The following is a 27,924-nucleotide window of genomic DNA, read 5'->3' on the forward strand; positions in this document are numbered from 1 at the left end:
GGGGGTAGCAGAGAGGGGAGATGTGTGGAAGAGCTATCCCCTAAGAGCAAAGACCACTCCCTCAAGACAGAAGGTTCCCGAACATCTGGATTGGAATGAAGAAGGGGAGAAGGCAAGGATACCCGCTTTCCGGGAAATGGCTATGAAACATCTGGTTGTTTCATCGGGGGTGGTGCTCAGCCCAAAGGAACTTTCGGGGCGAAAGCACCTTGGGGGAGGGGGAGCAAGTGGGCAATACTGTTGGGTTCTGCCCATTTTATCTGGAATTCCCTCCTGCTACCCCTCCCCACAGCCCAGCTCTAGATTCACTTCTAGGACGTCTATAAAATGTGGGGAAAATAACTGAGGAGGCAACAAAGGTGCGGGGAGGGGAAAGTGTCCGGCTGCATTAATACTGGATCTTTCCTAGGCTGGATCCAGACTGGGCATTTAAATAATCACCCAAGGTCTCAGTTGGGGGGGGGGGGGGGCTAGGTTTTAAATTCTATGACCTTATGATGGGAAGAGAGGGCTACCTGCTGGAGAAAGAGTGGGGGAAGTCCTGAGATTGGCTAATCTGGGAAAAATAATGTTTACGCATAAGAGAGAGAGAGAGAGAGAGAGAGAGGACAGAGGACAGAGGACAGAGATCTGCAAACTCCTTCCATTAGTCCCCAGGCCCCAAAAACCAATTTTCCCCTAACTCAGCTTACTGATGTTTTAAAGCTATCAATAGGATTTTATTCCTTCAGTTTAAGATTTTGATTGTAATTAAAATACCAGTATTTTAGGAGAAATAAAACTTTAAACTATCATCTCCCAACTCCACCCTGGTGTAACTGAATTTCCAGTCCTTTTCTGAAAACAAGATTTGAGAAAGAATGAGAGCCCCAGAGAATTTGAGGGTATGGGAAAATGTTGCTAAAAGAGTGAGAGATCAGTGAGGGAAAACGTTAAGAATGGCCAGTCAGTGGGGGGGGGGGTGGGTGGAATGAAGGAAGTAAGATTAGGGGAAAAATTATAAAACAAAATAAATAAAATCTTTAAAAAAAATGGTCAGTCAATAAACAGTTATTAAGCACTGACTTTGGGTCCTGCACTATGCTAAGTACTGAACTGTGGAATGTCATAGAGTAGTAGAGTTTATAGGATTATAAAATCATTCATTTGGAGGTAGAAGGCCAGTAAATCCAACCCTTTCAATTTACAGATGAGAAAACTGAGATAGCTAGAGATTAAGTGACTTGTCCAGGGTCACCAGACTAGCTAGTGTCTGAGGTATGACTTGAACTCTGGACTTCCTGATTCCAAGTCCTGTGCTCTATTCACTGACTATGCCACCTAGATCATTTTTGTTTAAATCACAGTTTTGCCTGCAGCTAGTCATATTTCACAGTTCCAGGATCTATTTACATTGTCAGTTTAAGGGTCTCAAGAAACTTGTTTTGTTGGTCAGTCTCAGATTAAGCTTGTTTCCTTTGATCTATGGTCCTTCTAGTAAGAAATAGTTCCAACAAGGCAGGCAGAGGCATAAGTCTGAAAGAAATCAGACCGATGATAAAAGGACGTGAACTGGTTATAGTGAAAATAACACTCAAGAACTTTAATGAATCTACCCTAAAATTCCTGCAGACTTCTGAAGCAGCTAAGTGGCACAGTTGATAATGATACTGGATTTAGACTTGGACTTGGAATCAGGAAGACCAGAGTTCAAGTCATACCTCAGACACTAGCTAGTCTGGTGACCCTGGACAAGTCACTTAATCTCTAGCTACATCAGTTTTCTCAGAGAATCAGAAGGACTGAAGTTCAAATACTCCCTAGGTATATCACATTACCTGTCTTTATCTGTAAAATGGGATAAAACAATAAGAACAACTTCACTGGTTGGTGGTGAGGACCAAATCACACACACACACACACACACACACACACACACACACACACACACACACACACATATATTATATATATTATATATATATATATATATATATATATACACACATAGTCTTTCACAAACCTTCAAATTTTATGGAATTATGTACTAGATTATAAATATATGTCTTACAATTTGGATACCAATAAACAAATTGGCTGAAGGGAACACCAGAGATGGCTTTCATTATTTGAAGGAACATCACAAAGAAGCACATCTATATGTATTCTATACCTGGCTCTAGAAGGAAGACCAATGACAGATTTCCAATGTCTAAAACAAGGGGAGGGAACCTTTGGTTTGTGGGCAAGGACTTGGAAATTAAATAAATTCAGCAGTTTCTTAAGGATGAACTGATTAAACATTTGACAAATATAGCCTGAGAATGATGTTATAAATATAAAGGTCTAAAAGGAAAAGCTTGGTAACAATTGTGGAGTCATTTCAGCCTTGTTGAAGGCTTCATGGCCCCATTTTGAGGTTTTCTTTGTCAAGATACTGGAATGGGAATGGCTTTCCATTTCCTTTTCCATTTCATTTTACAGATGAGGAAACTGGGGCAGACAGAGGGCAAGTGACTTACCCATGGTCACACAGCTATCAGGGTCTGAAGTCTGGATTTGAACTCATGAAGATGAGTCTTCCTGATTTCAAGCATAGTGCTCTATCCACTGTGCCACCTAGCTTTGTAACAATTACTGTCACCCAGAAGATAAAAGACCTATCTGGTAGGGTAATGAGCTTCCTGTCACTGTACTGGTTAGATGACCATCTAAGATGGTCAATCCAGAGAGAGATTTCTGCACTGGGTAGGACTTTAATTAGAGAATAAACAATGGGTAAACCTCATAGTATATTAGGCTCATCATAGTATGTCAATAATTTGAAAACATTTGAAAATATGCATCATGTGTGAACTTCCCACCTCTTTGAAGGGTTCTCAGGTGTTATTTTGTCGTGGCTCTTGTGATCCTGCCTAGATTTCTCTCTTCTTCAGGACCTACCGGCTGTTCCTGTGTTCCTTGTCCCATTCAACCCTCACCTTGATGTGAGTCTCTTCAGGGCCTATAACTGACATTTTGTCTCCTTGTCTGTCTTTGCACCATCTCTGCCTGGTTGTTGTTTTTATTCTCTTTTTGAGGTATGTGTGTGTGTTTTCCTTTCCCTCCTTTCTCTCTCTGTCTCTTTCTGCCTTTTCTATATCTATATTTCTATCTCTGTATGTCTCTAAGAGGTGCCCTGTCTTTCTCTCTGTCTCCTCTCTGTCTCTGTCTTCTTTTTGTTTCTTTCTTGTCTCTGTCTCTGTCTTCTTGGCTCTGTCTCTGTCTCCCTGTCTTTTATTCTCTCTGAATGTGTCTCTTCCTGTCTCTTTGGATGTGTTTGCTTCTTTTCATCTTTCTATTTCCCTCCATCTCTCCATGTCTTTGTCTGTCTCTCTGTTTTTGTATCTCTACAGGAATTCTCCAGTGGACATGGGTAGAGTCTTGGGACTGGCCCTGCTGCTGACCATCCTCCTAGGCGCCTGGGCAGGGGTGGGGCCTGGCCGGGGAAAACAGGTGGTGACAGTAGCTGTGGTGTTTGCCAGCTCAGCACCTCCATTGCAGGCCCAGGCTCAGATACTGGCCCGGGCCCGACTCACCCCCCAGAACTTCCTGGACTTGCCACTGGAGATCCAGCCAATCACTGTGGTGGTCAATGACACCAACCCCAGCACCCTTCTCACCCAGATCTGTGGGCTTCTGGGCTCTGCCCATGTCCATGGGATTGTCTTTGAAGACAACGTGGGCACTGAGGCTGTGGCACAGATTCTTGACTTCATCTCCTCCCAGACCCACGTGCCCATCATCAGCATCAGTGGAGGCTCGGCTGTGGTCCTTACTCCAAAGGTGTCTTGGTATCCCCTTCTGCCCTCTTCACCTTGCTTGCTGTTTGAGGAGGAATAAGAGTCTCCAGGAGGTTTAGAGGAGTGGCATATTTGGAAATCTAGGGTAGTTTGGGACTGAAAAGGAGTCACAGGCATGGAAATCGGGAAGCTGAAATTTTATTTTGGGGGAGGTGAGAGCAAAAAGGACTGAAGTCCTTTGTAGTAGTTAGGAGACCTCTGGAGGAGAGGAATTGGGGTTGGAGAAAATAAAAGTTTTGGAGGGCAAAAGGAAGGCAGGATAGGGGAGATTGGACAAGACTAATAAAACTCTTAATGACTTTCCTATTTCATAAGGAGAAATAAGAATGATTACCAGTCCAGGCTAAAGGAAAACTGAATTTCACTATATTCATATTTTTCTAAAAAAAAGTTTTATTTTTTTAATATCATGATCATTATTTTTCCTAGGGTCCCTCTACCCATGAGCCATCCCATATAACAAATGGTATTTTTTAAAGACACAAAAAGAGGAAAAAATGAGTGAAACCAATATATATATATTGAAAACATTTGAAAATGTGCATCATGTGTGAACTTCCCACCTCTTTGAAGGCATGGTTTGGGAGGACCCTCTCATAGCTCTTCTTTTGTGCCATGTTTATGTGTTTTTTTTAAAAATTTTCCAACATTCACTTTTGGTTTCTGGTGTGTGGTTGTTCTTTCCATTTTGCATTAATATCATTATTTTGTTTGTGGTTTTTCTTGCTTACTTCATTCTGCATCCATTTATCTGGATCTTTCCATGCTTCCCTATATTCATCACATTTACCATTTCTTACTTCACTATATTTAGATAAATAAGCATATCTTTTTACCTGCTGGGTCCCAAAACTCACAGAACTAGCCCAGTGTCCCTTATTGGGTCTTGAATATAACTTTTATCCCAAAACTTTCCATTCAGTACATTTCCCAAACCTCCCTTCATTACAAATATCTTTTAGTACATATCCTAAATAGCCATCTCCAATAAAAGACCTGTCCTTAATTATTATGCTGTCTGAACTTGAGGCAGACTGGGTTAGCCTTGTGTCCACTAATTCTTACACTGCAGAAGGTTGTGAGAATTGGAGAGGAGTGGCTGAGAGGCAAGAAAGAAAGCTAGAACCTCAGATACAGTGTAACTGGGGTAGAGGAACTAGGTTTCCTTAGGTACCAATGTCCAGGGGGTGGTATCCCCTATAGCTCATGCCTCACAGTCCTTGGCTGTCTGTGTCCCTGCAGGGAGGGACAGACCCTGAGAGAGGATGAAGAAGTCAAATTGCAGGTCATAGCCTAGTTAAATTAGGTACAGGTTAGTGAGACACAGATTCCCTGGGTGCCACTATGAACTGGTGTCCCCTCTTAACTCCTTTTGTCCCAGGTGAAATAATTCCTAGATCCACCCCTGACCTCAGGGCTAGCAAGAGGAAAAGGGTGACCCCTGGGTTTTGGGAGCAGAGAGAGTCTCTGCTCTTTCCCAACTTCTTCTCCCCTCCTGGCAGGAACCTGGCTCATTCTTCTTGCAGCTGGGGGTATCTATTGAGCAGCAGATCCAGGTGATCTTCAAGGTCTTAGAGGAATATGACTGGAGCTCCTTTGCCGTCATCACCAGCTTCCACCCTGGCTATGCTGTCTTCCTGGAGGGCATCCGCTCATTCACTGAGGCCAGCTACCTGGGCTGGGAACTGCAAGATATCCTCACCCTGGAACTGAGCCCCGGCAGCCCCAGCTCCCGTGTCCAACGCCTCCTACGCCAGCTGGATGCCCAGGTGCTGGTGGCATACTGCTCTAGGGAAGAGGCTGAATTCTTGTTTGCAGTAGCTGAGGAGGAAGGTCTGGTGGGACCGGGCTATGTGTGGGTGGTGCCCAGCTTGGCATTGGGCAGTACCGAGGCCCCACCCCCTGTCTTCCCTGTGGGCCTTATCAGTGTGGTGACTGAAAGTTGGCGCCTCAGCCTGCGACAGAAGGTCCGAGATGGGGTGGCCATCATGGCCTTGGGGGCCCATGGCTACTTACGGTACCATGGGGACCTGCCAGCTCCTGCTCGTGACTGCCAGGCTCCTGTTGAACCTATCAGTCCTTCTGGAGAAGCCTTCTACAGGTGAGCATCCTCTGCCATGTGCATACCAAGAAAAAAAAATGATGGAGGTGGAGAGGGGTCAATGAAGTATGGATCAGAATTAGGGCTCATTTGCATGTTGGTTTGCATCTCATTTGCAATCGGTTAATCCCTAAATACTCAGGAATCTTTCTAGCTCTGCTTTTGAGTTTCAAAAAATGAGTTTTTGGACCTTCCTCTGAGTTAGAATCAGAGGATTCAAGATTGGAGGGGACCTGGGATTAGTCTACCTTTGAAAGTGTTGAGGGAGAGACAAACCATCTTGATGGAAGCTGATTGTTAGGAAGTTTTTCCTTTATGTTAACCAAAAATCTGCCTCTAGTTCTGTCCTGTTAGAGTCTTCTTTTTCCCAGGCCAATAATATCCAGTTCCTTCAATTTCAATATGGCACAGTTTCTATATCTCACTGTCCTTGGTGGAAAAGCTGAAGTGTGGACAGGAGAATCTGACTGGTTCTCTTTGTTCAGTCATTTCACTCATGTCTGACTTTCTATGACCTCATTTGGGTTTTTCTTGGTCAAGATACTGTAGTGGTTTGCCATTTCCTGCTCCAACTCATTTTATAGATGAGGAAACTGAGGCAAATATGGTTAAGTGATTTGTCCAGTATCACACAGCTAGTAAGTATCTGAGATCAGATTTGAACTCAGATATTGCTGATCCAGGCTTGGCCCTCTATAAACTGTGGTACCTAGCTGCCTATGTTTCTTTGAAACCATGCTATAGTAAGATCAACAGAAGAGACTAGAGATGCTGAGTCTTAAAGAGAGAGACAATAGAGGGTCCATGAGCGTTATTTTCAAGTATTCAAAGGACTGTCAAATGGAAGACATGAGAGAAAAGAACTAGGTAGGAGAAATGAATAGGACTTGCTAAAAGATATAATTTGAACTTGTAACAGAAAAACTTCCTGTCCACAAATGAAATGAGCAGAGTGTTGGCCCTCCATGGAGGTCTGACAGTGTAGCAGAGGGAATAATTAAGGCTAGATTGCCTTTGAGGTCTTTTTAAGTAAATTTTCTGATTCTAGCTATTTCTCCAACTTCTATTCTTCTGTAGGTGATATTTTGAACCCAAAGGTAGGACTTTACATTTAAGGAAGCAACATCCTTCAGTTAGCAGATTTCAAGGGACAAATTCATTTTTTTCCTTTGTATCTCCAGTGCTGTACACATAGTGCCTACATTTAATGAATGCTTCTTGAATTGAATCTATTCCCTAATAGATTTTCTTTTATTAGGTTTTGCCCACCATTCTAGCCTGATTTTTTTGGACACTGAATCAGTAACCACACTTAACTAGAAGTGTTGGGAAACAAAGTGGTTCAGGAGAGAAGAGAAGAGATGGAGCCCCAAGCTAGAGCTCCTATCATTTTCAGGGGATGGGATGGCAGGAGAAGTGCTTCAGTAGACAGATCTGTAGATAGAATGGATGGATGGTCTTTTGCATCTGCAGAAGACGATCTTGCAAGCTGATCCTTCCCTCCTCTGTCAGGCACCTGCTGAACGTGACCTGGGAGCAGCGGGATTTCTCTTTCAGTGCTGGCGGGTACTTGGTGCGGCCCACCATGGTGGTGATCTCACTCAATCGGCATCGGCTCTGGGAGATGGTGAGAAGGGAGAGAGAGAAAAGTTTCCTTGAAAGTTTCCTTCCCCCTCCTCCCTTTCCCTGCCCCAGCCCCTGGATTCTTCAACCTAACAGAAGTAAGCTAATTCCTGAGATAGCCTTATCTCCAGTTCTGCTTATCTAGTTCCTCAGGTCTTAGCTATTTCAATATTTTCTCAACCCACCACCCCATCACTTACATTTAATATGTCCCATAACTTTATCTGAGGTCCTGCTAGTATAGAATTTCTGTATAGTCCTCTGCTGTTACCTCTCTAGAGGCCTTTCTTAGAATCCCTTCCTGCGCTCCTAACCTTTCTTCCTCACCAGACCTCAATTGAAGGAACATGCTCTCTTCACAATTTCCCCAGAAATTCCCCAGAAGAAAACTTCTCCATTTTCATTTTCTCTGGGGGTAAATATAACAGAGTTCTATTAGGAGTCAGTAAGGGTTGTTCCTTTGGCCCTGGGGCCAAAGTTTAGATTTTTCTGGAAGGGGACAATCCAGGTGTACCCTGTTCCTAGGACACCCAATACAATGGTCTGATCTCCTGGGGGGGGGGGGGGGCTTCTCTTGGCCAATGTATCTTCCAGGGATGAGGAATTAGTGTAGGAAGGAGAAGAAGAGGATCCATATTGATTCCTGCCCTGTCATAGGTGGGGCGCTGGGAGCAGGGCATCATTCACATGAAGTACCCTGTATGGCCCAGATATGGCGCCTACCTACAACCAGTGGTTGACAACCGGCACCTGACGGTGGCCACCCTGGAGGAACGACCCTTTGTCATAGTGGAAAGCCCTGACTCCAGTACGGGAGGCTGCATCCCCAATACCGTCCCCTGCCGAAAACAAAGCAACCGCACTGACAAGTTTGGCAGGTTCGTGCATGCAAGTGTGCATGGATGGACACACATGGGCAATGAGGGCCATGGAGTACATGCCAAAATCTTAGGGGGGGCTTTTCGAAAGACCAATTTAGGGTGAAACCAAATGCTTGGACTTCATGTCTCCTGAGGGTGTACCCAGACTACTCTGGGGACTGTGGCACTGTGTGTCCATCTAGTTAGGTGGACCTACCCAGGTACATTGAGATGACCACTAAGTCAGTAAAGTCAGAGACCAGGTTCTAGTTGTGGGGCTCTGATGTTCTAACTCATTGAATGATCTTAAATCACTTCCCTGTGACTCAATTTTCCCATCTATAAACTGAGATTTGGGGGAAGGGGAGGGGAATGATGGGAACCAAATGTCTTCTAAGTCCAATTTTAGCATTCTAAATCATAAGGTAAGAATAAGATTCATGAAAGTCAAGATTAAGGATGGATGTGGGGTTTTTTCCTCCCTTGCCCTTCTTCCTCTTCCCCTTTCCCAGGATTCCCTGAAACAAGCTCCTTTACTCTCATATTGGCAGGCTATTTGTACCTGAGCCTGTAGCAGAGTCTCATTGTTTTGATCTCTCCAGTTCTTTGGCTCCCTAAGCCCAGTTCTGTATTTATTACCCTCCCTGGGGTCCAGAGGCATCTTAAATAGGGAAAAGCAGGAGATTGGTTCAGAAAAAAGCTTTGAACATATGAGGATAATATCAAAGGCCAGACCTTATTCTTGAGATTTAAGAGTTTGACAGTGACCACAGTAACTACACCAATACTCCATGGTCCTTCAGAGAGAGAGAGAGAGTGAGGAGGGAGGGAGAGAAAGAGAGAGAGAGAGAGAGAGAGAGAGAGAGAGAGAGAGAGAGAGAGAGAGAGAGAGAGAGGAGAGAGAGAGAGAAAGGAATCTCAAACCAGAAGAGATATCAGAACTCTTATAAAGTAACACCATTTTATTTTTAAAATATTTTCTTGCTGTTTGTTTTTGTCATTTCCAAATGTTCCAAGACCTCCCTTTATATTGGCTATGTCTGATGGTATATACTTCTTTCTGCACTGAGTGACCACCTCTCTGCCTTATGGGAGGCGTCCTTGACCATTAACAGTTCTAATTGGTCACTTCATCGATTAGGGAGCTGATGTACCTATAATGTTTTTCTTAATTATTAGGGTCATGATGTAGCTTATTCTCATGGATCAATTTATTTTCAGTTTAGTTATTTTAACACTTTTCAAGTTTCTCTAAATTCTCCATATTCATCATTTTTGGTGGCATAATTGTTTCATTAAATATATATATATATATATATATATACCACAATTTAATCAGCCATTTCCCAAATGATGATCACCTGTTTCTAGTTTTTCTAATACAACAAAAAAAATGCTGATATGAATATTTTGGTTATATGGCACTTTTCCTTGGGATATTTGCCAATGGTGGGTCAAATGATATGTACCTTTTATTAACTTTTCTTGTATAATTCAATTCACAACTGCACCAAAAATGTTTTAGAGGGTCCATATTCCCATGACTCTGTTACCATTTTTGTCATCTTTGCCAACAATATTCCCTTTATTCCCATTTTATAAAGAAGGAAGCAATCTCTGAAAGTGTGTGTTTGTGTGGGGGGAGAATGTGTATGTCTGTATGTGTGCATGCTAACAAACATGCTTGTACTAAATCAAGAGGGACAAGAACTGGGTGGTAGGACTGGCTGGGGGCAGGGCCTGAGCCAGAGAATGGGGTTGACTTTCTGACTGGGTCTATGCTGGGGGGGGTGGCAGCAGTGATGGCCCTGGGGACTCCTACACCAAACTGTGCTGCAAAGGCTTTTGCATCGACATCCTGAAGAAACTGGCCAAGGGGGTCAAGTTCTCCTATGACCTGTACCTGGTGACTAATGGCAAGCATGGCAAGAAGGTGCGGGGCATCTGGAACGGCATGATTGGTGAGGTAGGTAAGGCCTTGACTGCAACCCCCATCAGCAAAGTCCCTGGCACTTCCCTGGCACAGTCAACTCACTTCAATTTGTTGTTTCTTTAGAGAACATCTATGTATAAAAAAAGTTTTGTGGATCTTTTTCATCTCTCCTATCCACATTCTGCACAGATCTGCCCATGTCTTTCCTCAGCTCAAAACTGAGGTCCTTATAATGTAGTCTTATACTTTTTCTAGCCTTGTGACCCTGGACAAATCACTTAACCTCTTCTGTTTGCCTTAGTTTCCTCAACTATAAAATGGGGAAAATATTCCCTATTTCCCAGGGTGGTTGTGAGGATTAAATGGTATATTTATAAAGCACTTAGCACTGATAGGTACCATATATATATATAAAATTTATGTTATTGAGTAACTCAAAGACCCTTCCAGGCCCTTGAAGCCTCCTCTCCCCATGACTTTTGTAGGCTCCTGGAATCATGTTTCCTAGGATGGGGGAGGCCAGAGGGCTACCCAGCCAGCAAAATGTTGAACTGAGTGGTTGAGGCTGGGCTGTCAGGTCTCCTGTCTCCTGTGTTCATTGTGATTTCTTCCTGGCTTTCTCCTCATTCTGTTGTTTTTTTTCTGGGGTGGGGGTGGTTGAGGATAGGGCCAGGTGAGCTGGGTCTGGATCCTTCCCTTCACCACTCCCCTCCCCCAGGTGTACTACAAGCGGGCAGACATGGCCATCGGCTCCCTGACCATCAACGAGGAGCGCTCGGAGATTGTTGACTTCTCCGTGCCCTTCGTGGAGACGGGCATCAGCGTCATGGTGGCCCGGAGCAATGGCACCGTCTCGCCCTCTGCCTTCCTGGGTGAGCTAGGAGTGGGCAGGGAGGGAATCAGGGCCGACATGTGGGAGCCTGGGTGGGAGTAGCACTGGGGGAGGGAAATGGTCCTGGGGAAATTCTCAGGAGCCGATGCCCCTCATCATGGCATGGTAAAAGATGCTGGAGCTTGATTTCCGATCCCACTATTTCTATGTGAGTGGTCTTGTCTGAAGTCACCTTAACTCTCTGGGATCCAATTTTTCTCATCTGTCAAATTAGGGAGTTGGACTAGAAGTAGGATTCTGAGCATGAGAGTTGGTTTCGGGGGGTCTGTGAAGTCGAATGGGCAAAACATCCCATATCTTGATTTTCATTAATCTCTAACTGAAATTCAGCATTTCCCTAAATTATTTTACAACTTTTTTAGATCATGGGTTCATAGGCTTCCCCAGATTGCCAAAGGGGTACATGCCACAAAAAGGTTAATAATCCTTGGAATAGAGGATCTCTGAGGTCACTTCTAGTTATTCAATTTATTTCCTCCTCCCTTACTGCCAGGGCTGGACACCCTCCTTAGAGTAGCCCAGGGTCCTACTAGGTCATTGAGGTCCCTTCTTCCCACAGCTCTGGGGTGTTCATTGAATCTTGTCTACTGGGATCAAGAAGAGTAGAGTAGACAATGTCCCTGTCTGTTGTTGGACAGCTGAGGGTCAGAAAGATACTGTTCCCTATCTATCTAGGCCCACCAGGACAAATCGGAAATAGGGCAGGTTTTATCTGAGGCATCTGGAACCCTCAGGTTAACAGACGTTTTGGGTACAGCTTCTTTGTACAAGGGACTAAGGAGGATTCTCCCTCCCCCATCCAATACATCCTTCATGTCACAGCCAGACTAACACTTACACAAATGTACAGGGGACCAGCCCACTCTGAAAACAGTCAGGATTTTAACATAGTTATATAGGTATAATCTATATTAGATTGCTTTCTGGGGTGGGGGTGTGGGGGGAGGGAAGAAGAAAGAAAAATGTGAAATTCAAAGTATTACAAAAAAATAAGAGGAAGGGCAAAGCTACATGATGCAGTGGGTATTTTGCCTCAGACAATATTTATTTAACTGTGTGACTTTGGGCAAGTTACTTAACCCCAATGCCTTACCAAAAAAAAAACAAAACAAAAAACCCTACAAAAAGTGATTGTTGAAAACCATCTTAATATGTAATTAGAAAAATAAAATATTAAAAAAACCAGTTAGGATACCTGTGCATGCTTTGAGTCACAGGAAGGCTCCTTCAATACACATCCCTGATTCACTGTCTTTTTTTTTTTTTGCAAGGCAATGGGGTTTAGTGACTTGCCCAAGGCCACACAGTTAGGTAATTATTAAGTGTCTGAGACCACCTAGCTGCACCTTTCACTGTCTTCTGAATCCTCTTTTTAAATCCTCCTTCTGGTATGCTCAGAGAAGGCATAGCATGCTTAGCCTGGTACCAACCCATGTGGAGGGTAGGTGAGCTTGTTTAATGGAATGGATATTGGAGCATGCATAAAAAGTGGCTCCTCATTTGGAGTTTGGCTTCATGGCTACTGGTTGTCTCTGCTGTCGAATCCAGGGGCTAATCCTCTGGTGCCTCTTCCAATCTCCCAAAGCTTGTAAGGTAGTAATCCAGTCCATTTTGTTCCTGATACTCATTCACCTAAGATCAGGAGAGAAGAGATACCATTGAGTCATCAAAAACACAGATGGCATTGCTTACCCTTTAAGGAGAGTGTCCAGCCCTGGCAGTAAGGGAAGGAAGAAAGAAACCTGAAAAATTGAGAAAAGGACCCAATTCTCCCTTCAAAGCTTGGTGGGGAGAAAGAAGGCAGCTCAGGCAGTGCCCCTCACTGCTGCTTCCTCTCTCCCCACTTGGAAGTTTTTATAGAAGAAAGAACGGAGGGGAAGAGAGGCCATTCTTGACCAGACCTTCTATGCCTTTTTTATTTATATTCGATTCTGGTAGGCAGCAATTCAAAGACCCTTTGTCACAGCTGGAAATAGGCTATCTTTGAATGCATTGAATTGGAGGAAGGGTGCCTCCAATACCATTCCTGGAAGCAAGTTCACCCACCTTCCCTGTGGGATGTTATGAATTCTCTAAGACCTGTATCCTTATGGGTCAGTCCCTCATTACACATACTGCATCACTCCTCTGCTCACAACTTTCAGTGTCTTCCTTAGTCCTGTTCAGACTCCAGGCTGGGTCCTTGGCCTCAGTTCTCCTCAATCTGGCACTACTCCAATTTTCCAGCCTTCTCTTCCCTCCCAAGCTCCACACTCCAGTCAAACTGAATTGATTTCTATTCCCAGATCACCTTGTACTTGCCTGTCTTCACTCTTTTGTTTATGTATGGTCCCCTATTCCTGGAATATCTTGGCTTGTAGAACTCCTACCCATCCCTTAAAATTCATTGCAAATCTACTTTTCCCATAACAGTCTTCCTTGTTCTTCTAAGTCAGTATTATACTTTTCCCACTCAGACTCTACAAAGGCCTTTTTTTTGAATACTCATTTATACATTCAATATATATAGTTATAAGAGGTATTTGTGTAAAAATCCTGCTATTGGATTAAACTCCTTGAGAGTAGTTTGCAGTGGGAAAACCACTTCAGGTCAAAAAAACATCAGATGAGTTCAAACCTTAGCCCTTACGCTTACTATCATGAACATGAATGCTCTGTGCCTCAGTTTCCTTATCTATCAAATGGGATGAGTAAAGTTTGCTGTACTTGCTTCATGTAAGAAAAGTACTTTATGATCTTTAAAGTTCCATAAAAATGTGTAATTATCATCATCATCATCATCATCATTGATTTTTGCAATGCTCTGTCCACAGTACACACTTAATAAATGCTTATTGAATTGATTGAACAATAGCATTCATTCATTCAATCAACCATCATTCCTTCACCCACCACCCACCATTTTTTAAACCTTGAAGGCTCTATGGGACAGAAGAATAACACAAGACACAGGGACCTCAGGGGTTATCTACAGCCACCTGTTCTACTATAACCCAGCCGGATAAGTGGGTATCTGACCTCTGCTAAAGCTATCACTTTTGAAGAGCTCTAATTGTTAGAGAGTTTCTCTTGATTAGGATGCTGAATCAGACTTCTGGGTTAAATCTGGCAACTTCCACCCATGGACCTCTGGTGTCAAACAAAAGAGAATCCCTGTGGTCTGTCTTGGTGCTATCATCAGCTCACATTGACTTAATAATCATTTCTATGCTGAGGAGGCTCAAATTAATCTATCTCCTAGAATACTGACAGTTGCCTTTGGGTATTGCTTTTCAATACCAGTTTTTTTCAAAACCAGTCTTTTCAGACTGTCTCAAACTCAACATGTCAAAAAAAATTCATTTTCTCTCCACCCAAACTCACCCCTCTTCCAAACTTCCCTATTCAGTGGAAGGTACTTCCATCCTTTTAGTTTTACAATTTTAATGTCATTTTCAATTCTACACTCTCATTCATTCCATATGATATAGTCCTTTAAGGTTGCATCTCATTTTAGAACCCTGGAAGGTTGTTGCTACTCTTATTACCATTTTACAGATGAGAAAAACTGAAGCAGAGATTGTGACTTGCCCAGTTTCACCAACTATCAAATGTCTAAGGCAAGATTTGAACTCTTGGTCACCAAGCTGCCTTGGATATATTCAATCAGTTGCCAGATCTTGAAAATACTATGCCTTCTCTCTACTCACAGTCACTACCCAAGTTTGGACCCTCATCATGCTTCATACAGACCATTTAAATCGGCTCCCAATCAGTTTCCCTGTTTCAAGTGTCTCTAGTCTGATCTGTCTTCCACATAACTACCAAAGAGATTTTTAACAGGGCTGACCATATCACTGCCCTATCCATTAAATTCCAATGGCTCCCTATTATCTCTATGATTAAATATGGGCTCCTCTGGCATTTAAAAATCCTTCACAACCTGGCCCTAGCCTACCTTTTCAACCTTATTCAATATTGTTATCCCTCATGCTCACCAAACTGGCTTTCTTACTGTTCCCTGTACATATCACTACATCTCCCATTTCTAGATCTTTGTATGGACTGTCTCCCATGCCTAGAATTTACTTCCTTTTACCCTCCTTGCCTCTTAGAGGTCTTAATTTCCTTCAACTCAAGTACACCCTTCCTAATCCCCCCTCCCCCAGCTCCCTTGTACCTTCCCTCTTACCCCTAATTATATTTTATTAACTTTCTGACTAGAGTCTAGACCATAACTTCTTTAAGGTCAGGAACTACTTCTCTATAGCCTAAAAACATGCCCAAATCACCCCATTCTTTAAAAAAATTTTTTGCTTAATCTGACTTCTCCCTGATCCTAATATGTTTTTCCTCCCTTTCCCCACCAAATTCCTAGAAAAAGTTTCCTATGGGTGTTGACCCAGTCCCTCACAATCTACTTCAGATCTCACTAGTCAACTGAAATTGCCCTCTCCAAGTACCAGTGACCTCTTAATTACACACAGTAGACACATAGTAAGTGCTTGTTGGGTTGGATTGGATTGGCATGGTGATTCTCTGAAGGATATGCCAGGAGAAGACAAACTCTGGTAGGTACTAAAAGGTAGAAAGGCTTCCAGTTCAGGTCTGGTTATCCAAAGACCAAATTAAGTTTGCAGAGACTGATCAATAGGAGGTTGGTCACTGGCTGATGACTTCTTATAATAATGAAACTGTCTGCTAAGGAATGGAGGGGTATTGGGTTCCGGGGGTAGAAGCAATACCTTCTGGACAGACTGAAGTGAAGAAGGTTAAGGAAGTTTGAGGTAATGGTGCTAGAACAGAGGGTTGGATCAGAACCCAGAGGGCCTAGGTTTCAAATCTTGACTCTCTACTTTTATTACCTGGGAGACCTTTGTCACTCAGCCCTCATTTTTCTCATCTGTAAAATGAATTGGTTGGACCTCTAAAATATCTCCCTGTTCTAAGTCTATAATCTTTTAATAGATGAAAATATCTAGAGGATATCTAGGCTGTTTGGAGATATCAGAGATATTTGGAGATAAAGGCTTGCAAAAGAAGTCAGGGTTTAAAGTGCAAAACAGTCAAAGAGGCAATGGAGTCCAACCCCTTGATTTTACAAATTGGGAAACTAAGGCACAGTGAAGCTAAATGGATCACTCACCTAATAAATGTCTGAAGTAGGATTCAAACCCAGGTCTTCTTGGTTCCAAGCTCAGTATTCTATGTACTATGCCATGCATCTACCTTGAGGTAGTAGTTAATATTTTGAGAATGGAAAATGGAAAAACCTTAATTCCTTATTGGGGTGGGATGGAGATGGGGATAATCAAAAGGTTGAAAATTATACCTTGGAGATTTACTTAAGTCATAGGGCATTCCCCAGAGGGAAAAACCTGAGACTTTGTCCTCTCAGCAGAGGGAAAGGGAGCAGTCAAAAAGATAGGAGGGGGCAGCTAGGTTGCACAGTGGATAGAGCACTGGCCCTGGAGTCAGGAGTACCTGAGTTCAAATCCAGCCTCAGACACTTAATAATTACCTAGCTGTGTGGCCTTGGGCAAGCCACTTAACCCAATTGCCTTGCAAAAAAAAACTAAAAAAAAAGATAGGAGAGCAAAAATGATCATGTGTAGCAAAGAGGTGAATCAATTCTCTGGGATTCATATCACAAAGTAGTTCAGGAGGATGAGGAAAAGGTTTCTTTACTACTGGAATTGTTGGAGAGGACAGATTTAGTTGGGTAGCTTTAGGGATGCTGTTAAGTGTTCTGAAGAGGCAGGATAGATTGCAAGGGGTTCAAGAGAAATCAATGGAGGCATTGAGGATAGGTTACTCTTTCAAGAGGTTTTGTGAAATGTGTGTGTTGTGTGTGTGTGTGTACATTTAAACATGTGTACATGTTTAAATTTGGACAATCTGTACATTTAAAGGTGGAGGGGAAGAGACCTATTCTTAAAGAGAGAATGAAAATGCATGGAGTTCTAGGGGGTGTAATGCCTCAGTTGTACAGGGAGAGAAAAGCCTCCTAGAGCCCTCCAAATCCTGGGCATCCACCACAGCCCTGCTTCTGATATCAGGCTGTTTGGAAGCCCTCATTATTCAAAGCCAGACTGCATTCTGGACCCCTTCTCCCCTAGCTTCTGGGAGTTGGGGTAGGGTTCAGACCTGGCTGGGCTTCCACTAGAGCAGTGCCCCTGCCCACTTCTGGTGAGAAGGGCCAGGAGGACCCTGCCTTGTCCATCCGATGTAGGGTGAGTATGTGGGTGGTGGTGCTGGTAGAGTCTGGGTGAGGGAGGGAGTCAGAATTAAGGAGGCTCTGTTTACCTTCTCTTCCCTCTGCCCTTCTACTTTTCAGAGCCCTACAGCCCAGCCGTGTGGGTCATGATGTTTGTCATGTGTCTCACCGTGGTAGCCCTCACTGTCTTCATGTTCGAATACTTCAGTCCAGTCAGTTACAACCAGAACCTCACCAGCGGCAAGAGTGAGTGACCCCTAGGAAGGGGGAGCCAGGGTGAGGAAGGAGAGAAGAGAAGCTAATGAGGGACCATTGAAGACGGGGTCAGTTCAGAACACTGTGGGATCCAGCCAATGGGAGTCAGGGATTATTAAAGATGGTAGAACCAATGAAGAAGCGGTCAGTTTGTGGGGAGGGGTGTGTTACCAAGAAAGGACAAGCTGGTGAATAGGTCAGTGATGGAAGAGTCAACATAAGAGGGACCAATGCAAGTAGGATCTAGTTAAAGGAGAACTGGGAGTCAATTAAAGGGGAAAGGAGCAGGCTGGTAAGTGGGAGGCCAATGTGGGATGGGAGTCAATGGAGGAGCCACTGGCTCCACAGTTGGACCTGTGTAGGAGAGGTTAATGAAAAATGAACCACTGTCTCCACTAGGGAAGTGAGGAGAAGCTAATGAATAAGGCCCAGTAAAGGGGGGGGCATGAGGGGGAGTGAAAGAGTCCAAGTGAGGTCAATTAGTGAATAAGATTAGTGGGGTTGGAGGTGGGATAGGCTAATGAATGAGGCTGTCGATTGGTGGGAGGGAACCAGTGAAGAAGGGACTTGAAGGACCAGGGCAGTAAAGGGGACAGTGAGGGAAAGGGTCAGCTACTATTGGAAACACCAAGGGAGGAGAGAGCAGGGACTGAACAGAAGAGAAACTGGGGTGGTGGGTGGATTGTGGTGGATGTAGGGCTGTGATGAGGGAGAACCTAAATGTAGACTTGAATCTCTTGCCTAGAAGTGAATAGCATAGAAATGAGATCCTAGCCTAGATCATATGTCTGAATCCTTCCGCATGAAGTCTCCTGTATCTGAGAATGAATGGGGAGAGAGAAGGTGGGCAGCTGGGCAGCACCAAGGGTGAAGGCTGCATAAGGTTGGGAGAGTGTCTTTTGTGAACTTCATGTGCCATGAGCTGAATTATTCTGATTCTTCTGGGGTATTGGGATGATTCTCTCTTCTCCTTCACTTTGGGGGAGGAGAGGGATTTGGGTCATTAATCCATAAGAAGGGCAGATATCTATATATTGATTTTTTAAATCTGTAAAGTCCAAAGACCCTTGGTATTGTAGAGTATGGTTAGAGGTCTCTGGGAGGATTTGGGGAGGCAGGCACTGGTAGTATTATCATGCCTGTTTTACAGGAGAAGGAATTGAGGTTTACATAGGTGAATTCAGGACTTTAATCACTAGAGCTCCCACAAGCTAGCCCTATATGTGAAGATGTTTCCTGACTGACTAAGAGGGAGGTAGGCATAATGGTGCCATTCAGTGAACTCAGTAAGCAAATTCCAAAATCAGCTTGAAAGCAAGAATTTTAAGCCTAGAGCTGGCTTTCTAGGGGAGGGGAGAGGGGAGAGAAGGGGAGAGACACTCTGGTCTAAAAGGGATTAGGGAGGGTCCTAAGAGGCAAGGAGTCATAACTGAGTAGAATGGCTTAGAGTCTAGTGTGGAACTAGGGAATTTTAGAGGTTCCTCTCAATACTTTGCAATGTTAACACCAATGGTGGGGAATAGGGGAGGGCTAGGGGGCTTGACCAGAGTTGTGTCTTCATGTAAAGGAAGGGCCAGGCTCACTGCCCTAGCCTTCAGGTTCCCTAGCCTCCAGGTTCATCTTCCATCTGCACCACCCCTTCAGCAGTATCTATGAATCCTAGGCTTCCCCTCCACCTCAGGGAGCAGCTTCAGGGGACATTGCCCTTCCACTGCAGGACCAGAGACCTCCAAACAGTACATTCTCTACAGCCTTACTTCCAATACCAGGCTGTTCACAAGTCTTTCCTCAGAGAGTCTGGAAGGGTCCCTGCACTCTGTACACCTTCTCCCCCACCCCCAGTTTCTTGATGAGGGGAGAGGATTCAGGTCTGGCTGGGTTCCCCCAGAATAAGTTTTTCTGCTAACTGTTGGTGAGGAGGGTCAGGAGGACCACCTTTTATTAGTTTTTGAAACTTTCTCCATCACATATTCCATCTCCAGGCACAAAGCCTCCCAAGATTATTAGTTCAATCCTGAACTAATTTTCACCTTCTATCATGGAACCAGTGCCTTGAACTGGGTCTGCTACTATGTTCTGTGGACCTCAAGATCACATCCCTAGGGCTAAGGAAAAAAGTCAGCATCTGGGAATGGATAGTGAGGCCTGTCCCAAAGTCAGTTAGATCTGGGTTCAAGCCCTGTTCTGGCCTAGACTGTGAATCCCGGGCAAATCACTTCAGCGATTTTCTCTCATTGAGAGCTCTTAACCTCTCAATGCCTGCTCTCTTTTTTTCTCTCTTTCTCTCACTATCTTTCTCATCTCTTATTTTTAAGTTACAAAGAGTACTGGTGGAGGCAGTTTCCACACCTGGGAGGTTATACACCTATCCCTATTCCCTATCAATAGGGAAGAGGAAATGATGCAAAATCAGAAACAATAAAACTGGAGCAAGATGATTAGAAAAGAAAGATATCCAGCCTCATAGTAGAGAGTTCATTCTTAGGAAGCCTCCAAGATTACTAATAATTATTTATCTAACAGTTTGATATGGGGAGGTGGGGGGGGTGTTGTTGGAGAAAACTGAATCTTTGTAGGGCATTCCCAGAATTAAACTTCACCTAAAGTAAATAAGTACCTAATTTGCCACATGTAGTCTTAGATCATTCATTACTTGAGGAGCTTTCAGAGGGAGGATAAGTGACCCCACCACCGTCACATAGTATATGTCCCAGATAGCACTTCCTGGCTCCAGGACTATCCATTATGCCAAGTTCTTTCTCTAACATTTAATAGTAGTTCTCATTTCTAAGGTTTAAAGGCTTTAAGATTTAAAAAGGATTTGTTTTTCATTTTATTATAGCCCTGCAAGGAAGAAAATGCAAGGAATAATTATTCTCCTGTTACACTTAAGAACCCTGAGACTCAAAGAGATTAAGCGAATTATTCATGGCTGTCCATGAACCAAAAATGTGAGAGGTGTATCTCCCCTCCCTGTCCAAAGTGGAGAAGGGAATAGAAGGAAACATCACATAGAATGTTTCCTATCATTTCAAAAAGAAAATCAGAATAATTCAACTCATTGAATTGGCCATAACCCAATATCTATCTGCAAATTGTGGGGGTTGATCTTAATAGTCTCCCCCAGTTCTAAATTTCATAATTCCATAATTCTGTTTTCTACCAACCCCTCAAAAAAAAAACCTCAGACAGCCCAGAGCTGAAGGGGTGAGGAAGTGAAGTGAATTCCTTAGGAGTTGCTGTTTGGTCCCCATCCCACTGATTTCTTACTCTTCCCCCTCCTCCACATAGAGTCTGGGGGTCCCTCCTTCACTATTGGAAAATCTATTTGGCTGCTGTGGGCTTTGGTTTTCAACAACTCGGTGCCTATTGAGAACCCCCGGGGCACCACTAGCAAGATCATGGTGCTTGTTTGGGCCTTCTTCGCAGTCATCTTCCTTGCCAGCTACACCGCCAACCTAGCAGCCTTCATGATTCAGGAGCAGTACATCGATACTGTGTCTGGCCTCAGTGACAAGAAGGTGAGGGGACTGATCCTGGTCAGAAGGGGTGGAAGACAAAAGGGAGGAGGAGGAGTAGAGAGGGATCAGGGTAAAAGACAAGAAGGCTAGGAGAGGAAAGGTGTGGGAATCAGATGAAGCCAGAGCTGAGCTGTCCATCTCCACCCCATTCCCCAATTATGTCACTGGATCCAGATAGGGGCAGTTCAGGAGAGAGATCATGGGCAAAGGGGCATTGGAGCCTTTTGTATCCAGAGTTCCCTGCCCTGATGTAATTCACCCTGGCCTGGGTGAGAGGGTCAAAAACCTACCATATTTCCCTCATGTATAAAACACACCTTAATTTTGGGGCCTGAAATTTGTGGGGGGGGGTTTTGGCGAGGCAATGGGGTTAAGTAACTTGCCCAAGGTCACACAGCTAGGTAATTATTAAGTGTCTAAGGCCAGATTTGAACTTAGGTCCTCCTGACTCCATGGTCAGTGCCCATGGCCAGTGCCACTCCACCACCTAGTGCCCCCGGGGCCTTAAATTTGAAAAAAAAATATTAAGTTATAGAACTCAAGTTTTATTTATCATCAAATTCAAAGACCTTCTGCTCATAGCCTTCAGGCATCTTCTGGGCAAGTCTGGTGCATGGACACATGCTTGATCCATTCCATTTCATGAACCTGAAGCACCAGTGGTGTTCTCCTTTGAAATCAGTCACTTCTTTTTCATCAGCAATTCTTCTAGCCTCATGCTGAATGATCTTGGTGGACACAAGAATTCCAATGGCCCTTTGCTCTTCAATCCATCTCTTCAATACCCTCTCTAGATTAGGCCACTTGACTGACTTGCCTTTCATGGCCTTATCAGTAGGGTTTCTTTTTCCCATAGCCAGTTGTTTTCGCAGTTGGAGGATGCCCAAACTGAAATTCAGCAGCATGATTTCTATTCACTTTTGCAAACTAGATCATTTTTAACTTGAATTCAGCACAATATGAAAATCTTTTCTGAGCCATTTCTGGACAGAACGTGGCAAAATGTAGCCTAATGTGCCAGTAACAAATGTGAAACAATGATTGCAAAGACAAGCATGAAAAAGCAGGAAATACAAGTCAAAAAATCTGCAACCACTGTATAAGACACTCCCAGTTTTTAGACTCCCAATTTTTTGAAAAATGGTGTGTCTTATAAATAGAGAAATATGGTAGCTACCTTCTCCCCTAATCAGGGCATCTCAGAGGCAGTTTAGAGAAGAGATGATAGAAACAGGGAGCTATGGTTGGTGAACCAGAGCTTTGGACGGGGTATTCTTCCGGGTTCACCCTTTGGGAGGAGTACATGAATATGGTGCCTTCTCCTTTGCAGTTCCAACGGCCCCAGGAGCAGTACCCACCATTCCGCTTTGGCACGGTGCCCAATGGCAGCACTGAGCGTAATATCCGGAGCAACTACCGAGATATGCACAGCCACATGGTCAAGTTTAACCAGCGCTCGGTGGAGGATGCTCTCACCAGTCTCAAGATGGGGTGGGTCACCTTGGCTTTTTGAGTCCTCTAAGCCTCAGCCCCCCATCTTCTTCCCAAGGCTTGGCATCTGATCTTCCACTCTTCTGCCCCCTTGGGATGTTTTCCCCCCTTTTTGGTCTTTTGAGGTACCCCAGAGTGGGAGGACTGAGGAGTTTCCAACTGAGTGGACCATGGGATGCCTAGGGAAGGGGGGATGCAGAGTCTTGTTTTTTGGGAGCAGGGAAAGAAAGAACCAAGGGAGTGGGGGGTAGGGGAAGGAACATGTCCTATTTGTACCAGGGCCTGCTCCTTTCCTGGCATTTTCTAGCCAGTGTCCACCTGGCTGAGATGCCTTAACCTTCTGGTTTCTATTTCTGACACTGAGGGTTCTTCCTGGTTCTAGGAAGCTGGATGCCTTTATCTATGATGCTGCTGTTCTCAACTATATGGCGGGCAAAGATGAGGGCTGCAAGCTGGTGACCATTGGGTCAGGCAAGGTCTTTGCCACCACGGGCTACGGCATCGCTTTGCAGAAGGACTCCCGCTGGAAACGTGCCATTGATCTGGCGCTCCTACAGTTCTTGGGGGATGGTGGGTTGTGCTAGGGGCCCAGAGTTCATCAGGGATATGGCTAGGAGATAGTTGCCTAGCAGACTAATGCTGAAAGCTTGCTCCTTGGGTACCAGCTAAGAAGCCTGTGCTCAACTGGCCACTGGTTTCTAACTCTTAATTCTTTGTCCCTCTTCCATTTGCCTAATTAACTTTTCTGATCTAACTTTTCAGATCTTCCTCTGTTATACTGGTTCCGTGGCAAGGGTAGTGGGAGCCAGGAGTACTTGTAACCTTTTTTATGGTCATGGGGATAGCAGTTTAGTCTCAGGGTACCCCTGAAGTGACTTAAATGAGAATCCCAGAGCTAATGGCTAAGTTCTACTCCCTCAAGAATAAGCCATGAGGGGCATGGGAAACTAACAGGGGGTGGAGGGGGTGGAACAAGGATGGTTAGGAGGGGAGGGAAGGATGAAAGACAGGGAGGGAGCTGAAGAGACATCTAGGGCAAGGGTCCTTAACTCCTGAAAGGGTCTACCCAAAGTCTATGGATAAATTTCAGGGTCAGTGAACTTGAATGAGAGAAAGATGAATTTTATTTTCATTAACCTCTAGTTGAAATTTAGCATTTTCTTCAATTAGATTATTTAAAAAAACATTCTGAGAAGTACTTTCCTATTCTACCAAAGGGGTCCACAACCCAAAGGAAGATTAGGATCCCCTTTCTGAGGCACAATGTGAGGATGAGGGGGTGAGGGGTCAGCTTGGTTCAGAAGGGACTGAGGTGGGCTCTGACACTCTTCCATCCAGTTTCAAATTCCTTGTTCCTGATCCTCTGCCTCTGAGGCTGACTTCTCTAGGAAGAGATGGTAGTGTTCATATTATGGCCATCTCTGGGCCCTTCACTTTTCTGGCTTATCTGTGGTTACTCAATGGAGACCTGCTCTGAGTCACAGGTGCAAGGTCCCTGGCAGAATATATATAAAAGACCTGGAAGTCTCAGACTGCTTTTCTAAGTCAATGGAAGTTTTAGATTTGGGGAAGCTTCCACTATTTGAATGATCGGATAATCCACTTGGGGGGGGGCATAAGTACACACTATTTCTTGAACAACAGAGTGTTTCTAGAATGTTTTGTTGGGCCTCTCTTCTGTTGAAGTTTGTTTTGGGGGCATCAATCATTCAAATCCCCATGTTGATTGACATGGAGGGCTTGATCTGCTTGGTGTCTGACCTGGGTGAGTTTCCTTAGGAAGTCTCATGGACCTCCACTTCCCGGGGCCAGGATTAGTGCAGACGCTAATCAGCTTTAGCCTTGCTGCAGCTCAGAACTGAGCTCCAGAGATTCACCATCCCAGAGACAATTACAGGTAGGCAGAACTGTGCCAAATCACCTTCCATAGGAATCTGAAGGAGCTCAAACTTACAGCAATTTAACTGAAAAGAGGAGATAGGCTGGGTACAGCGTCTTCAAGTTCTTGAAGGAATGTTACCATGAACTAGAAGATTACATGTGCTTTGTTTGGCCCCAGAAGGCAGAAAGGACAAGATCAATGAATGGAAATTGTAGAGGCACATTCTAAATTTTGGATGCCTTCCTAATAATTAGAACTGACTGAAGGTGGAATGGCTACCTCTATAGGAAGTGGGCAGTTGCTTGATAGCCGCTCATCATGTCAACTGGAGAGGAGATCCATATTCAGGCCCAGGTTTCACCAGATGACCTCTGGGGTCCTTTCTAGTTCTGAGATTCCAGAATTCATGGCTTCCTTTTTCTCTCTCCCTGTCCTCCCCCCATGTTGGCTTGGATAGACAAGTGAGAGATGAGGGGGTGGTTGAGGAAGCCTCCTCTAGCTTTGATTTCTCTTTCTCCTCCAGGCGAGACCCAAAAACTGGAAACGGTGTGGCTATCAGGGATCTGCCAGAACGAGAAGAATGAGGTCATGAGCAGCAAATTGGACATTGACAACATGGCAGGTGTCTTCTATATGCTCTTGGTCGCCATGGGGCTGGCCCTGCTTGTCTTTGCCTGGGAGCACTTGGTCTTTTGGAAACTCCGACACTCTGTGCCACACACTCCAAGGCTGGATTTCCTTCTGGCCTTTAGCAGGGTGGGTAACTATGTGGATTGCTTCAGCTTTGCCCTCATCTCTGACTATGCCCATCACACCCATGCTTACAAAAAAGGAGTCTATCCTCCTGGGAAGGTGCCTAGCAATCCCCAGGGCTGGATGGAGAGGCTGAGGGCTGACGACTCAGGAGGTGTGGTCCTTGGTGTGTGGTCCTCTCCCTTCTACTACATCTCTGAACCCACAGTTTTGCTTGGCTACTGGTGCCCATCAAACATCCTCACTACCTTTTCCCTTTCTTTTGGTTCAGGGGATCTACAGCTGCTTCAGTGGGGTACAGAACCTTAGTAGCCCTATGAGGTCCCCCAGTCCAGACTTAACAGCAGGCTCTGCCCAGGCCAACGTGTTGAAGATGCTCCAGGCAGCAAAGAAAATGGTGAATACAGCAGGTGTAGGAAGTTCCCTGGACTGTGCCACTCGCACCATTGAGAGTTGGGGCAACCGCTGTGAGCCTCCATCATCCACCTTCTCCCTTCGAAACCCCCAAATGTTGCTGCAAAGTGGAACGCTAAGCTTGCCTGGAAAAGTCACCAGAGTCCCGACTGCATGGCCCTCAATCCCCAGGGGAGGTCCCAGAGACCATGTTCAGAAAGTCCAGGATAGAGCAGGAGACCTGATGGTTCAAAGGGTCTTTCAGCCCCTTGCCCACGCTGCCTCACTTACTCTACCCCCGTCTGACATCTCTCAGGCGCCTGGGTGCCCTAGCAAGGGGTCTCCCCGACGAATGGGTTCAGGATATGGAGGCAAGCTATTCTCAGCCTCAGGTGGGTGCCAGCCTCCTGAACGACCACTCTCATCTACTTGTGCCCATGGATCCTTCCTCTGGGCAGACCGGACAGGCCGCCCCTTTCTCCCACTTTTCCCAGAGCCCTCAGAACCTGAGGACCTGCCTCTCCTGGGACCTGATCAGTTGGCTCGACGGGAGGCACTTCTCCGCTCAGCTTGGTCTCATGGGCAATGCCTGCGCCAGGGTTCCTGGCCAAGGTCAATGCCCGAGTATTGCTCTCAACCTGACCTGACACCACCGGCAGCCTCGATGCCCGCTCTGTGCTCTTCCCAGGCAGTTCAGGCTAGGGGAAGCCCTTCTTGTTCTGGCACCGATGCCCAAATGGCATGGAAGTGCTTGGCCCAGGCCCAGTCCCTTCGGCTGCCCTCCTACAGGGAGGCATGCCAGGAAGGGGTACCTCCTGGTGCCCCCACTGTGCTACAAAGACAATACTGTCTCAACACCTGTGCCCCTCTGCCACTACATTGGGGAACTTTATGTCCACATTCCCCATCCTGTGCCAACCAAGCTCCCTGGCTCCCTGAGACCTGGGGATCTCAAAAGCATAGGGGCAGAACTCTGGGGGGGTTGGGCACTGGCTATAGGGATAGTGGAGGGTGGGGGGAGTCAAAAGAGGCAGGGATTATAGCCTGCAGAACACACAGTCCCTTGGGGTCCTGCAGCTGGAGACGGGTCTCCAGCTTAGAATCAGAGGTGTGAGTTAAGGTGTGTGCTCACCAACTGGTGGTACTACTGGAGGAGAAACCTCAGCTAAAGAGCCAGCAGGAGGCAGGATGGATTCTCCTCTTGGATCTATCGCAGTCATGGGCAAGGGGACTCTTGATTTGGGATCTTTCAAGGTGTAACCAAGCTCTCATCCCAGACTCTGCTGAGTAGTGTTATACAGACTCAATATCCACATCTTCCACGGTCATCCCTTGACCCTGCTGATTTTTGACCCTGAAGGAGAGGGTCAGGGAGGGGCTGCCTTCTCCCTTTCTTACCATGTGTCTTCTATCTTCCCATTCTCTACCCCGCAAGAATGGAATTGAGGGAGTATCAGTCAAAGGAATATCTGGTCTAACCAGAAGGGGGTTTCTGGGTTTCTTATTACAAGGCAGCTTGGGCTCCTTAACTGCTTTGGACCTGGGAATGAGAGAGAGACTGGAGGCAGAGAAAGGACTGTGGGAAGAGTTTTCTCTTCCATCCAGATGAAGCTTTCTCTTCATCAGACTCTGGGTTATTAAACATAATTTGAGAAAGACTAGTCCCTGACTGCCTTTTGTATCTTTCAAAGGTAGACACCATATAGCTTTTCTCCAGGTTTTAGAATGTGTGTATCCTCCTGGCATCAAAAAAGCCCCAGGCATGTCACCAGGCAGTGTCCAAGGTCTCAGGCATCCACTTCTTCCTCCCTTATTCCTGACCTTTCTCCATGGGAAAGCACCCTGGGCCTTCACCAGGGTCATAGGGATGCTAAGGAAGTAGGGTTTGATGATGGCCTCTGAAAAAGGATTTACTGGCCTGCCACCATATCTGAAATCCTATCTTTAGAGATCCATTCCTTTGGGTTAGATCCTAAAATATCTCTTGGGATGTTGGGGCTTGACTAAAAAGATGTCCTTGAGTATACCTCCTTGGTGGAGAAATCACTGGAGGAGAAGATAGGATGTGGATAGGGTATTGCTGAAGAGAAAGCCTGACCAGTGCCAAAAACTAGGAGGGTGGGGGAAAGGGGGGGGGGAGAGAGAGAGAGAGAGAGAGAGAGAGAGAGAGAGAGAGAGAGAGAGAGAGAGAGAGAGAGAGAGA

The 27,924-nt window shown here is 45.1% G+C and overlaps 1 protein-coding gene and 1 long non-coding RNA gene across 3 annotated transcripts; one reads left to right on the top strand and one right to left on the bottom strand.

Moving 5' to 3' along the window:
- Positions 1-981: 981 nt before the first annotated feature.
- Positions 982-27,402, top strand: GRIN2C (glutamate ionotropic receptor NMDA type subunit 2C). 2 transcript variants are annotated; one of them, XM_074224624.1, is made up of 13 exons: positions 982-2,966; positions 3,375-3,804; positions 5,324-5,922; positions 7,435-7,549; positions 8,203-8,423; positions 10,203-10,371; positions 11,057-11,210; positions 17,547-17,672; positions 20,973-21,202; positions 22,533-22,693; positions 23,076-23,263; positions 25,099-25,331; positions 25,600-27,402. In XM_074224624.1, coding segments are annotated over exons 1-13 (3,864 nt in total). In that variant the 5' UTR covers positions 982-2,964; the 3' UTR covers positions 26,836-27,402. The 2 variants fall into 2 exon arrangements, with proteins under 2 accessions (XP_074080725.1, XP_074080726.1); XM_074224625.1 differs by having other exon boundaries at positions 10,206-10,371.
- On the bottom strand, positions 12,255-17,720 carry LOC141514122 (uncharacterized). Its single transcript, XR_012475949.1, has 2 exons — positions 17,516-17,720; positions 12,255-12,862 (listed from the first exon to the last, which is right to left on the bottom strand). It is a non-coding gene; the product is annotated as an uncharacterized LOC141514122 (long non-coding RNA).
- Positions 27,403-27,924: the final 522 nt, after the last annotated feature.

Source organism: Macrotis lagotis, chromosome 2, assembly GCF_037893015.1.
Source record: "Macrotis lagotis isolate mMagLag1 chromosome 2, bilby.v1.9.chrom.fasta, whole genome shotgun sequence".
NCBI lineage: Eukaryota > Metazoa > Chordata > Mammalia > Peramelemorphia > Peramelidae > Macrotis > Macrotis lagotis.

Bases quoted from the DNA above. Each gene is read 5' to 3' on its own strand.
- GRIN2C (XM_074224624.1), top strand. The intron at 5,923-7,434 runs GTGAGCATCCTC...CTCCTCTGTCAG, and splicing joins TCTGGAGAAGCCTTCTACAG to GCACCTGCTGAACGTGACCT. The intron at 22,694-23,075 runs GTGGGTCACCTT...TCCTGGTTCTAG, and splicing joins CTCACCAGTCTCAAGATGGG to GAAGCTGGATGCCTTTATCT.